General features: G+C 40.3%; 1 protein-coding gene across 1 annotated transcript; it reads left to right on the top strand.

Annotated features, from left to right (window-relative positions):
* Positions 1-7,525: 7,525 nt before the first annotated feature.
* Positions 7,526-12,399, top strand: LOC130138019 (hexokinase-1-like). The gene is made up of 9 exons (XM_056310894.1): positions 7,526-7,816; positions 8,687-8,837; positions 8,919-9,101; positions 9,742-9,816; positions 9,940-10,095; positions 10,263-10,361; positions 10,432-10,562; positions 11,401-11,482; positions 11,757-12,399. The coding sequence occupies exons 1-9, from the start codon at positions 7,542-7,544 to the stop codon at positions 12,105-12,107; spliced, it is 1,503 nt and encodes a 500-aa protein (XP_056166869.1). The 5' UTR covers positions 7,526-7,541; the 3' UTR covers positions 12,108-12,399.
* The last annotated feature ends 1,546 nt before the right edge of the window (positions 12,400-13,945 follow it).

Here is a 13,945-nt window from a genome sequence, read left to right as displayed (position 1 = left end):
CAAGTCATAGTTACATGTTAAGAAAAGAATATTGATCATGTACATAGATCTCTTTCTCTCCTTTAGCTTAGCGTAATTGGTTTTATGGAGTTGTCTTGTGAAGAAACTGGAGAGATTGCGAATGGATATGTAAACGAGTGAAGGGTGTATTCCAGCGATTAATGACGTCACCTTCTAGATTTTCTTGTTTGAAAAAGACAACGAGAGAAAAAGAGCAAAAGAACAAGGACGTCATTTTCGCAATGCATGATGTGATGTGAGGTATTGTACCCTTTTACGTTGTCTTGAAAAAAGAGATGCTCGCGTTGATTGGGATCCATGTGGGGTTTGGGACCACCTCTCGAATCTCATTTCCAATATTCGGGGGAGAAAGTGAATGGGACGAGGCACGAGCAGCTACAGCAGTTTAGGTTGATTTTAATTTTCATCTGGTTTAGGTCAAATACTCTCTCTCTCTCTCTCCATTTAATTTGTTGCTCTGTCTTTTTGGCTAGTCAGAAAGGAAACTCATGTGCACATCGCTTGGGTCCCAGGTTGAATAAAACCTTCGAAGGTGTATTAGTTGTCGTCGTTCAATTTTGGGGGAAAATGAATAATTTGTTTCGAAAAATGAGTAAAGGGAGAGTGCTTTCATTATTAATAACAATCTATGCCTATATATGTTCGTTGGTGATGAAAATGTTTTTCATTCATTGACATTTGTAAACGGCACAGTCGATCGTTTATGGATAAAAAGGTTTTCCAAATCGGTGATTTTCCAACAAAAACACATGCACCCAGTCAAATTCTCACTTCTTTTCCCTTTTTCCCTTTTTCAAGGCTAAGGAATTAATAACAGACAAATATGGAGACAAAGCTTAGAGCTTGATACATCATGACTCCAGGGAAATTGTAGTTCTAAGCTTATTGTACGGATTTCAATTCAGTTCTAAACTTTCTAATTTTGTCAGTTAAATCATAAATATTTGCGAAAAATTCCAATATAGTGTTTCCTTCAATTTTCGCCGGAAATCGCTAACGTAGCGGTATGCTATAATTGGGTAACTCTCCCCCCACAACTCCTCACATGGATTTTGCCTCCAAATAGGTGAAAGTATGGATCTTAGCATGAACGCCAGTTCTTGCTTTAAGCTAATCATTGATTTATTGCCCCCAAAACGTCATGCAAGACACGAAGTTCAAACACATGCTCATGCTCACCCTAGGTTTTTTAGCGGATTCTCCTTCTTTCTTTCTCGTTCTTGAAATCATAGAAGATGAATGCCAAGAATCCATTAGGGGATCGGGCATCTTCTTCTTGTTCCCTTGGACGATAAAGGAAGAGCTAGATCACGAGAAGAGCCACCTTATTCCATTGACTTCTTGTTTTATTTACATCTTCTCTAATGAAAAAGAAGCCCTTTGGATACTACAGATTTTATTTCCATGATTTCTTCAAATGTTGGAATAGATCTCCAAGTCCAGAATTCTGCAGTGCAAAGAATAATTTTTGATGAGTCAAAGCTCTATGTTACCCTTGTTCAAATTCGAAAATCAAACTCGAACTCAACGGAAAGTACTTTCGGAGAGCTACTTTTGTAAATGTGTACGTTGTTCTACATATAAATAAATGAAACTGAAAAGACATCCATTTCAAAATGACTTACTTAAGAAATATAATCGTTGAATGCTTTAGAGTGTAGTAGATAATTTTTCAAGGGGTAGAGGTCGATTGGTATAGACTAATCGAGACTTGACAGGATCGCCTGACGCAGGTCAAATTGGCACAAAACTTGTTGGTATAGAAACAGTATACGGTAAGAAGAATAAACCAATTCCACTATGACCGTCGAGATCTAAATTCACATTGAAAGGAATTTGCTGAGAACGTGGTAATGGTAATCATTGGCGCGGAAGCTTGGAATCGGGAAACTCACCCACAAGGGGTTGAGCTCTCCCTTTGGAGACTGAGCAACATTAGAAGTTCTTAGGCGTATGAAAGCTAGCGCTTTGGGGGAAATACTTTTTTGTTTGTCAACAACATAGAGTAAACAAACTTGCTTGGCAAACGGGAAGATGAAGGCAAGTAGCAAGATAAAGTGCCTCAAACCTACTTACTGTGGACGTGTCGAGACAGATGTCCCGCGAATTCTTTAATCCACAAGGGCTAATGTCGTAAGATGAGTAGGACTAAAGAAAGAGAAGATTGACAACCACAGATAAGACCACTTATTCCTTGGACTTAAAAGTTAAGGTTTCCTAATAGAGCTTATTCTCGGCATCCAATCTTAGAAGGATACTTATCTTACCTAGCCACAACATCTTTCGCATTGAGAAAGAGAAAGAATCAATCTCCTCGTTGATTAAACTAAACAATTGCTAGCCTTTTTAAACGAAAAAAAAATCCAGCAACGGTCGTGAAAAGCAAAGGCCTCCGTAGAGCTAGATTCAACTTCCTCCAAGCTCGAACGAGGAAAGATAATCGAAGAAAGTGTGAATAACAATGTGACCTTTGAATATGACTTCTTTTCTTGGCCTGGCCCCTCTATTTAGCTTTCCAATTTCACAAGGCAAGTCTATTCAATTTGATAAGAAGATGCTTACTTTACCGTGTAAAGAGGAGCAATAGGAAAGCCTTTAGCATCCTTTGTTCTACCTTTCGTGCCCGGCCCGGAAGAAGTGGATTGACTATGATTCAAACTCTACTTTATGTTTTTGCAGTGATAGAGGCAGCATCTCTACTTGAGATACGTGCGAGAGTGACTCGTTTCCTTAAGGCATGCCCCTAATCAACTTCCTATTGCAAATACCAAAGCACCAAGAACGGGCATGCCATTAACGCCAGATACGGGAATAATTGAACTAAAAGCATCTTTCTAATATTATCAAATTAATGCTTTTCCCCTTGAAAATAGGGGTAATTTAAAAAAGAAAAGCACGAGGAATGATGGCATGCACATATTACCTTCGTTTCTTTCTTGCCTTCCGGTTTAAATTGATTTTTTTTATGCGAAGAATTTCATCTTACCTTACTCTTAGGGGGCGTTTGGCAACTGACCAAATAATGAAAATTTCTGTTTTTTTGTTCTCAGAATCAGTTTGGGAACAAAAATTCGTTTGTTAAAATTTTTGTGCTCGAGCACAATTTTGCAAAAAATTGTTCCCAGAATCAGTTTTGGAACAGAATCCAGAAGTAAAAAAAAGTAGCTTCTTGAGTCTAGAACAGTTTTTCCATTTCTGATTTTTCTTCTTCCTTTTTTATTTGTTCTTCATCTTCTTCCCGGTCCGCCACCGGCTTGCTACCGGCGATCGACCGCCGGCCATCAGCTAGGGCCGGCGAGGGCGGCCCTCGCCGCCCGGGTAATCTGCTGCGAGGCCGGCCTCGCCTAGATCTCGGCGAGGTCGACCTCGGCCGTCGCCACCCTGCCGACGGCGAGGTCGGCCTCGCCAGATCTGGGCGAGGTCGAGCCTTACCCGGCCAAGGAGAGGCCGACCTCGCCGTCGCCACCACTGGGCGACGGCGAGGTCGGCCTCGCTAGATCTAGGCGAGGTCGAGCCTCGCCCAGCCAAGGCGAAGCCGACCTTGCCATCGCGACCGGCGAGGCCGGCGGCAAGGGCTGCGACGCCCTCGTCGGCCTTGGCTTGTGGCCGGTTGTTAGCGCCGGCGATCGGCCATGGCCAAGGAAGGAAAGGAAAAAAAAGAAAAAAAAGGAAAAAAAGAGAAAGAAATATTAAAAAATTCAAAATATTATTAATAAAAAAAAAATTTGTAGTTACCAAACGCATTTCTATTCTTTTTCTATTCTAAGAATAGAAATTTTGAGCAGTTACCAAACGCTTTCAAATGCTTAAAAATTGTTCCCGGGCACAGAATAAAAAAAGAATCATTTCTGAGCAAAATCAATTCCCGGTACAGAATGATTGTCATGCGTAGCCTTAGCTTCCTTATAAAATGAAAAAAAAAAATTTTGAAGGGAATCGAAAAGAAAACGGAACCGTTTAGCTCCTTTGAAAGTTCTCGAACCGTATAGGAATCTTGGTGAGACGCTAAATGATTTTACAGTGACCAGACTTGGGATCTCTTTTTCCGTGAGTAGACTTTTTAAGTTTATAAGCAATTATTTCAATCTCGACCTATTTCTTCCCCCCTCGACCCTATCCTCTCACATGTTCCCTCAATCTTGTTGCCAAATTACTCCTACCTACTTGTTTGCCATGGGAAATTTTGCTAGCCTTGACAAACTGAAGAAATTGGGGGTGTTTCGAGTCTCAAATTGCTCTCTTTATGCTATTGAGGAGGACATTTATGGACTTCTGATTTTGTGTCCATTTTTCGGCTATGTCTCGCATCCAATTTTAGCTCTGTGCAGTATATATATATGACCATAACTGGCCAAGGATATGGGGATTACAAATAGATTAGAAAAAGTAAAGAATTAATCGGAACGTTTACGTTTATTAGTACTGGATTTATAAAGCATACGAAAGAAGTCTATGCGTTCAATGTCTCTGATATAATCGTAAAAATCAGAAAGTTCTACAAAGGTTTGTATAATATCATAAAATAATTTTAAAGTAAGAGTGATTATATATAAAAATCTTACTAAATAAAGAAACGATTTATAAATAGAAATCAGGCTAAATAAGAAGATGAGCATTATATATATATTGGGGAAGTTACTCTTGGAGACAAGACTAGCATTGGCTCCATTAGACTATTACGGTTGACAACTTCTATGTTTGGATCATCAAGCTTGCACTATGCGATTCTGTATATTTTATCTGGTAGGACAAAAACCAGAGATGCTTTCAGCATCCGCTTATAGCAAAATAAGTTTAAGTTAATGAGTTCGTTGAAACCGTCTCTTTCTCCTTATTTTTAGGCTTCAAATGTCCCTCCTAGTCCTTTCGCATGATCACACCTTTTTGGTACTTGATTTGGTGAATGGTCTCAATTCAATGGGACATTGACAATCTTTCAAACCGAAAACTCCAAAGACAGCAATCTGGTTAGTACCAATCGATCTAACTAAGCCGAAAAGGGATTGAACATCGAAGCGAGCAGCAATAGGCCGCTTGCTGTTACAATAGACCTTACATATGTATAGTCTCTCCTCACGTATCAGATTTTTAGATTTGATTTTCTAATGATTATATTAACGTCTTATATGGTCCGTCCATATCGATTATCAAAAATTCAAGTTAAAAAATTCATTATTGCTTAATAATCGGAGATGAATGGATAGTACATGACGTGACACGGTACCGTGAGCATACAGAAGTGTTTCTACTCAAACCCCTTTATGCATAATTCTCCGGGATGAGTTAAGACCAAGATTCTCGAAGATTAACGGGGTACACGAAAAGGGGTCATCAAAGCTTATTCAAAGATGAAAAAAGAGAGGGAAAAGCATCGTCATCATCGATTCAATCCACCGTCCTTTCCTTCTTATGAAACATCGTCGAAACCCCTCTTGCATTCTTCGTCATGCCACGCCTTATTCGAACCCTGCTCTCTTCTTGCTCTTATTCATTTCACCATATAAAAAAAAAAATTGGTCAATTTTTGAACGTAATATAAAAAGATAAACATATGGTTGCGTCACTTTGCATGGGTTGGGTGACACCCACTTGCCCATAAAATGTACTAATTTTAAATTTCAAGGGTAATTAAAATTCAAACACATTTTCGACGCAAAAAAAATAGAAAGAAAGAAAAATCTCTCTCGATCTCTTTCCCCAAATATCTTTATTTTCTCTTGAATCGAATGACATATTAGCCGAGATAGATCTACAATATATCTCGAATTTCTCGTAATTGATTCATAGTATTACACAGTACATTCGAAGCTGCAGGATAAAATCGAAAATATTAATCAACTGTTTGTTACATCAAATCTGCTGAATCTCACGCGTTAATATCGATTGGATTATCGTACCGCACATTGAGTCGCTAGATTTAATTCGATTCCAATTTTTTTCTTATTTATAGGATTTGTCCCCTCTGATAAAAAAAATCAAAATGTTGTAGGATTGAAAGCGTAAAGCAAGATTGACTCCTCCCCACTTTTTTTTTTTGTCATAAGCAAATTAATAAATTATAAAAATAAATAAATAAAAGGAAACTCAAGACTTATTGAGGCAAGAGGCTCCACGTGAAAGATCGCATGAGATTCTTTTGGGAAAATCAATTTTTTCTTCGCACGTGGGAAATATTAAATTAGATCATGGGAGGGAAAAAGGCAAAAAAATATATCAAATCAATTAGATGACGACACGTGGCACCCAGAATCCAACGAACCATTATTCTATACAAGGGCAAATGTTGGACAGAAATTAAATAAAAATAAAAATACAAGGATACATGACAAAATTTGCCCCTGAATTTTGACCAAATGTGCAATGTGGCCGTTGAACTTTAATTTGTTCAACGTGATCCGTAAACTTCAGCTTAATGTGTAATATCGTCTCTGAACTTGTAATTTGTTTAATATTGTCTCTAGAATTTTGATATACGTTCAATTTAGCTCCATAATTATATGAAAATGCACGATGTTGCCTCCGAACTTGAATTAATAGAAGCACAACATTGAGCATCTTCATACAGTTTAAGGACTAAATTGAACATGTATCGAGAGTCTATGGACCGCATCGAACAAATTAAAAGTCCGGTGATGATATTACATACTGAATCAAAATTTAAGGACCACATCAAATAAATTTAAATTTCAGAGATCACATAGCACACTGAACCGATGTTTAGGGACCGCCCGTGCCGTCATCTTCCATATAACAGCTGACCACCTCCGAGGGCTCAACCATAATTTCGCACATCGAGGCAGACCAAATAATTTTCTTTTCAAGAGATCTCATCTAGCCTTCTCTGCTTACGTGGAATTTCAGCAATTTTCGCGGTCTCGCGAATATGGAAAAGACAATCCCGAGCCCCCAAAAAAAAAGAAAAAAGATTCTTGAATTATCTTCGCCGATCGCTATCCAGCCAAAAAAAAAAAAAATCGACGGATGATCATTTAAATTTATTTAATCAAAAATTTAAAAAAATTTCTTTTTTTTTTCTCTTCTGGAAAGAAAAGCGGAAAAATGAAGTACAAAATGGGCAAAAGCCCGAGACGAAAGAGCCAGCCCCGGTATCCTGTACAGTCTATATCTTCCAAGCTCTTTTGTTCACTCATTTTCCGAGAAAAACCGATAATTTTCCGGGAAAATCGCCCCCTCCCTTTCCGATCCTTCCCAACTATTATCAGCTCCATCTCATCATGGCCTGTCTCTGACATTTACCACCCTCCTCCCTCTCTCTGTCTCCCTCTCCCTCTCTCTCTCTTTCTGGCCCCAGAAAAGGAGGAAAAAGGAACGAGCTTTTCACCTCCTCCCACCCGGAAGGAAGGAGACCCAGTTGAGGAATTCGATCGAGAATCGATCCGGCGGCTGCAGGGAGCGAGCGCAAGTTGATCCGGGGGAGACCCATCGGTTTGTTTTTTTAAGGTAGAGGGAGGAGTCGGCGGCGGCGGCGGCGGCGGCGGAGGAGGAGGAGGAGGTGAAAGATGGGGAAGAAGGTGGCGGTGGTGCTGTGCGCGGCGGCGGTGGCGGTGGCGACGACCGGGGTGGCGGTCGTGGTGAGGAGGCAGATGAAGAGATCCGGTAAGTGGGCCAAGGCCATGGCCATACTGAAGGAGTTCGAGGACATGTGCGGGACCCCAATCGGGAAGCTGCGCCAGGTGGCGGACGCCATGACCGTCGAGATGCATGCCGGCCTCGCGTCCGAGGGCGGCAGCAAGCTCAAGATGCTCATCAGCTACGTGGACAATCTCCCCACTGGGTATGCACGCCCAGTTCCCGTTTCGTTAGTTTGATTGCAATTTGTGGCGGTGTTCGTGTATTGATGTGTTTGTTTGTGTGTGGTGGTTGTGTTGATCTTGAATCAGTTGGTGGGTATAGAGGATTGGGAAGGTTCGTGTTTTCGGTGGACCATAAATTTCACCGTTTTTTTTTCAATGTGATATCGAATTGTTTGTTGGGTTGACGGGCTTTTTGTCGAATTTTGTGGATGACAAATTCGAGAGCTAAAACGGATATTCTGAGATGAATTGGAAAATCGGTGGTTAATCAACCGGATCCACTGTTGCATCGTTTAGGTTACGATTGATGAGGAGCTGTTCTGTTTAAGAAAAATTTGTCCTTGGTTTGTTTCCTTGGTGGTAGGAAGTGTTCCTCGAACTGTCTTATGAGTAACAGCAATTGTCAGCGCTGTTTGCATTTTTAATCAAAGTTGGTCGCATGTATGCAGTATAGAATCTCATATAGCTTGGAGATCAAATGATGCTGTTGTGGTTCATTTCTGTTTTGTTGGGAAAAGGTTCTTTTGTTTTTTTGGTTGGTTTTTGGGGGGTGTGGGTTAGGGGATTTGACTTTAGAGAATGAGGGAATGTCTCTTTTGACTTGTTATTAATCATGCTTATATGTTGGTGGAATGAACTTATGGTTAACTTTATGATCAAGTGGTTCTTACGATGGAAAGTGTATTGCTTGATGTTCTTTGGAAGAGGTTTATTGAGAAGGCAATTGAGCAATGTACTTGTATCAGGAAAATGATTTGCTCATAGGTTCTTCATCTGTGGTTTTGTGTACATCCTAAAAAAACTTTTGTTTGATTCTGCGGATCTCATGTATCTCTTCCTCACTGTTCTAGGGATGAGCAAGGATTGTTTTATGCATTGGACCTGGGTGGTACAAATTTCCGGGTCCTTCGTGTTCAGTTGGGAGGAAAAGAGAAGGGTGTTGTTTCACAAGAATTTGACGAAGTTTCAATACCTCCTCACTTAATGACTGGATCTTCAGAAGTGGGTGCATTTCAATACGCAACAAACTTGAGTCAATTCTACTCATTACGCTCATTCTCTAAAGTTCATTCTATCTTTCAGGATTTATTTGATTATATTGCCGCAGCACTTGCGGAGTTTGTTGCCACAGAAGATGAAGGTTCTCATCCTTACCCTGGTAGGCAAAGGGAGCTGGGCTTTACCTTCTCCTTCCCAGTTAGGCAAACATCTATATCATCAGGGACATTAATCAAATGGACAAAGGGCTTTTCCATTGAAGATGTGGTGAGTACTGCTGATCCCGATTTCTCTTAAATCTTCTGATGTTGTCTCAAGTATTTGGATATCGTGGAAAATCCTGGTTTATAATACAGGACAATAGCGCAATAGGAATCATGTAGCTGACCCACATAGTTGGAAAGGATTGGCTATGAGCGTTGCTTGTATGATGCTTAACAATGGTTGTTGACATTGTTTCTGACTCTTTGTTCCCACAGTAACTGAGTGGCCTCCAGTCATATTGCCCTCGTATTTAATATCATATTGGCCACCATGCCTCCATCTTTGAGTGCAAATTTCTTCAAGTGTTTTTATGGAAAGTTCTGAAATCGAGAATTAAGATGGTTCTAGGAGAGGTCACGGGGTTTAAATTGATTAAGGTTGTTTCATTTTTGGGCTTGCATATGTCTTCAAGGCAAAACTTGTCATTGTTCGCCGAATGATCAAATCCTAGCTTTGGAATAATTTAGTCATGATCTACTAGGAAGTGCGCGGTTATTTTTTTACTAGTCGTATGGCGTTTTTGAAAAATGATAGATGCTGGGACCTGTCTGACGTCTATTGTAGTGGTTCAGTGTTGCCTTTTTATTCCTATATTAGTGCTTCTGGTTTATATTGACTTCCATGTTCGTTTGTGTTGATGTAGGTTGGGGAGAACGTTGTGGGTGAACTGACCAAAGCATTGGAAAAAATTGGCCTCGACATGCGTGTAACAGCTTTGGTTAGTATTAAATGGAGGGTTGTACTGAAAATTGTTTTGCTGATAACGTATCCTGATATTCTCATTCAGAGATTGCTCTTTTCTAACAATTGTTGTTGGATCCTTTGACTTGCCATGGTGTAGGTTAATGACACAATCGGAACATTAGCTGGGGGTAGATACTACAACACTGATGTAATTGCTGCTGTCATTTTGGGTACTGGAACAAATGCAGCTTATGTGGAAAGGGCTCAGGCAATTCCTAAGTGGCATGGTCCTCTGCCTAAATCAGGAGAAATGGTGGGTAATCTTTCCATTATCGGACTTTAGTTTATTTCTAGAATTTAGTCTCGAAAACTTTATCTATTTTGGATATCTTACATCTTGTTGGGTCGTCAGAATCAGAAACTTTCATTACCAATGCAGAAACTTTATTCAACAATTACCTATTCTGCTGAAAATCGCAGGTCATTAACATGGAATGGGGCAACTTCAGGTCGTCGCACCTGCCCCTGACAGAGTACGATCAGGCGCTGGATACTGAAAGTCTAAACCCAGGAGAGCAGGTGACCTGCTTTCCACGTCCTATTCAATGTAATTGTTGTGGTCTTTTGCTTAGGATAATTTTTCTTGCAGATTTTTGAGAAGATAATATCAGGCATGTACTTGGGAGAAATTGTTCGTAGAGTCTTACTGAAAATGGCTGAAGAAGCTTCATTTTTCGGCGACAATGTTCCTCCTAAATTAAGAGTCCCTTTCATATTAAGGTTTGGTACTGGTCATCTGGCATTTCGCTTGACATCCTTGTGATTGCTTATTTCCTGAAGAAGCATTTCGCTTGACATCCATGTCATTCGGTTCCTGAACAAAGACTTGACAGAGCATTTTTGCCACCAACAGGTGATCTGAATTGGAAAAGAAACCAAATCTGTTTCTAGACAATTCAAATCGATTTATTGGGTTCAGGATGTGCTTGATCAGTTTTTCATTTGCTGCGACTTAAGTCAGACATAGTTATGCTCGTATAATGCATGGGATCCTAATTGCACAAATCAGTATATCATCATTAGTGACCTTGGCCTCGCACCTGGAGCATTTACCAAGTCACCCATGTGCTTTTCTTCTTATCCCTTGTTTTCATTACCTAGCAGTGCGCTTGAAGTGTTTTTCTTGAGAGCTCTTTATCGTGTAACTTCTAAAGATGAGTGAGACAACATGCAATTTTTGAGTTCTTACTATGACATCCAATATTTGCATAAATCACATTACAGTTTCAGTTCTCATTACTTCTAATTTCTTGTGTAGTCCTTTTCTACTAGTTCTGATTTCATAATGCGTGCATTGTTGTGATATATGCCGAACTTATCACGAACTCATTATCGTCGTAATTGTAATCTGCTAAGTGTAATCCTAAGAGATTGAAGGGCCTTATGTTAATTACTGCTTTGATTGTCTTGCCTTCGTGTCCCTTTTTATTTCTATCAGCGCTGCCATGAGGATGTAAACCAAAGATTATGCATCTCCGCCATTAAAAAATTTTCAGCATTTTATGTATTTTAATTTCCAAATGTTTAAAACTTTAAATTGCTGTTGTAAACTGTGAAGGACACCGGACATGTCTGCTATGCATCATGACACATCTTCCGATCTTAAAGTTGTTGGGAACAAACTGAGGGATATCTTAGAGGTATGTTCTGCTGTCTCCATGGAGTGATAAATTACTTTGTCGTCCATCTGATTTTCTGGAGGCTCAATACTATTATGTATCTCTCTGAGTCCGCAAGAAAAAAGAATCTTCTTGTGACAGTCCCACATTGTTTTTAGCATTACTCGGTGAAAGAGTTTCGTCTTTTCTTTTCAAAATCTCTTTTTAAGGTCCTTTCAAACGAATCCCACATTCCTCTTGAAAAGAGGACAATACTTTGCAATCATCCTTATAATTTGCAATCTGTATCCATTAGATATCCAATACTACCTTGAAGATGAGAAAAGTGGTCGTTGAGCTCTGTGACATCATTGCCACTCGTGGAGCTCGCCTATCTGCTGCTGGAATAGTTGGGATCCTGAAGAAACTGGGAAGAGACAGCACAAGGGAGGGAGCAGAGCAGCAGAAGTCGGTAGTAGCGCTTGACGGCGGTTTGTTCGAGCACTATACAAAATTTAGTGCCTGCATGGAGAGCACTCTAAAGGAGTTGATTGGAGAGGAAATCGCGCAAAACATTGTTATTGAGCATTCAAACGACGGGTCTGGCATAGGAGCTGCCCTATTAGCAGCTTCGCACTCCCAATATCTCGAGGCTGAGGAGCGTTGATCTCTTCTTTCTTTGTATAATTTTTTCATTTCCCTGATTCTTGAGACATCTTGTGGAGTATTTAGAGCTCTTCTTACTCCCAAGGAGTCACCCGAAATTTAGTCTTGCGGAGCAGAGAACAAGCACTTGGGTTATATAGGCAGCTTGGATTTGTCTCTCAGGGACGCGGATGTTCATGTGCTGCTGCTGGTTATCACTTTCTTGGATTGTAGCAATATGATGGTGGTAAGGTAGAGTTCATATCTACTGAACTGGTGAATAAATGGGGAAGCAAAACTGCAGTTGGGGAGTTTTTTTTTTCCTTTTTACTTTGCGAGACCCAAAGAGAAAGAGAAAAGTTCTTCTTCTTACAATGAATAAGATAGTTTGTTCTGGGGGTAATAGAACGTCGAGATTCCTGGTACTTTATGTTTTCTTTTTCGGTCGCTGGTACTTTATGTTTGTTAAGAGGTTATTTTGTTGATAGTTTCTGCTTGTCTGAAGTTCTTTTCTTGTTGAATGATTGCCTAGGTCATTCATCTTTTCTCTCAGCTTTGGTTGAAGATTTGATGTGCATTTTTGTGTGGAGAAAATTTTAGGTGAGTGTGTCGCATGTTGCTAGAATAGATCTGGATCACTGAGAATCCACATGAGATTCATTAGATCTGACACATCAACATCTTTTGCTGCAAGTCACCTCACTCAATAACACTTCGTTTGTGTGTGTGTGTGTATATGTCATTTTAGCCGTGTCTTCTTAGCTTTTGATTATGACGAGAATAGGCGTCTGATATGTGTAAATTTGAAACTTTTCTGGATAGGAACTTTAATATGAGAAAAGGTCGCATTGTTAGAGAAAGTACGTGTTGCTGAGTAGGGAGATGGAACGGTCCCCAATAATGATGATCTGTATGCTTGAATGAGGCACTTGTCTAGTGTTCTGGTAATTCCATGGATAGGCACATTGGCTCATGGAATCCTCTGGCAAGAGCCAAGATGAACTGTGGACTGTTAAAGAAATGATAGTCTTTTATCAATTGGAAAGAAGCATTTGCGCAATGAGGTGATGATACAGTGATGGAGGATTAGAGATACAGGTGCAGACTCAAACCTGCAGGGTGGTCTCGCATCACATGAGAGGTGGGAAATTGGCGAGTCGGGTTAAGATTTGGGTGTTTGATACATGGATATAGGCAAAACCGACTTGTTGACTTGTTTTCTTGCAATGCGATCCGGACGGCCCATACCAGACTCAACTAGGATTCAAACCTGAACGAACCCGCTTAACCATGGGGTGAATACTGTGATCAGTATCTTTTTCAATCCTAGGTTTTGGTCTCTCTCTCAGCTCGGGCTGATGCAGTAGTTCCTCCTCTTTCTGAGGTAAATGATGTTAGGTTGTTATGACATCCAAGTTATCCAACCGGTAGGAGGAGAAATTTGCCATCATATATCAAAGAGAGTCATTCTATCGGATGAGATCAGAATTGCTATAGAAAATGAGGTTTTGTGCCCAGCGGCATTGGCGTGGCGAGGCGGTACCCAACGTCAAGCATTTGAACACAGAAAACCAACCGACCCGAGATGCGGCACTGCAGAGGGAAGAGAGAGAGAGAGAGAGGGGCCACGCAGACCGTCGGAGGGTTGTCGTCGGAGTAGTAAGCAAGATACAGAAACCCAAAGGGTGGCAGCAACTCTGACCAGCAACAGCAATCACGAGGATTGAATGATGGCTTAGTAATTTCTTCCATGGCTTTGCTTCTTCTGGGATATTTGACGAACCCATTTCTTACTTACGATCATTTCTTTCTGTAAGAATATAAAGACTCAACATACATAATGCAATGATCGATTTTTCT

Source organism: Syzygium oleosum, unplaced genomic scaffold (genome assembly GCF_021117445.2).
Source record: "Syzygium oleosum isolate NSW1041296 unplaced genomic scaffold, Sole_v2.1 Sole_v2.04, whole genome shotgun sequence".
NCBI lineage: Eukaryota > Viridiplantae > Streptophyta > Magnoliopsida > Myrtales > Myrtaceae > Syzygium > Syzygium oleosum.
This window is presented reverse-complemented; position numbering and strand designations above follow the sequence as displayed.

Bases quoted from the DNA above. Each gene is read 5' to 3' on its own strand.
- LOC130138019 (XM_056310894.1), top strand. From the start codon at position 7,542: ATGGGGAAGAAGGTGGCGGTGGTGCTGTGCGCGGCGGCGGTGGCGGTG. The intron at 7,817-8,686 runs GTATGCACGCCC...TCACTGTTCTAG, and splicing joins GTGGACAATCTCCCCACTGG to GGATGAGCAAGGATTGTTTT. The intron at 8,838-8,918 runs GTGGGTGCATTT...TCTATCTTTCAG, and splicing joins TAATGACTGGATCTTCAGAA to GATTTATTTGATTATATTGC.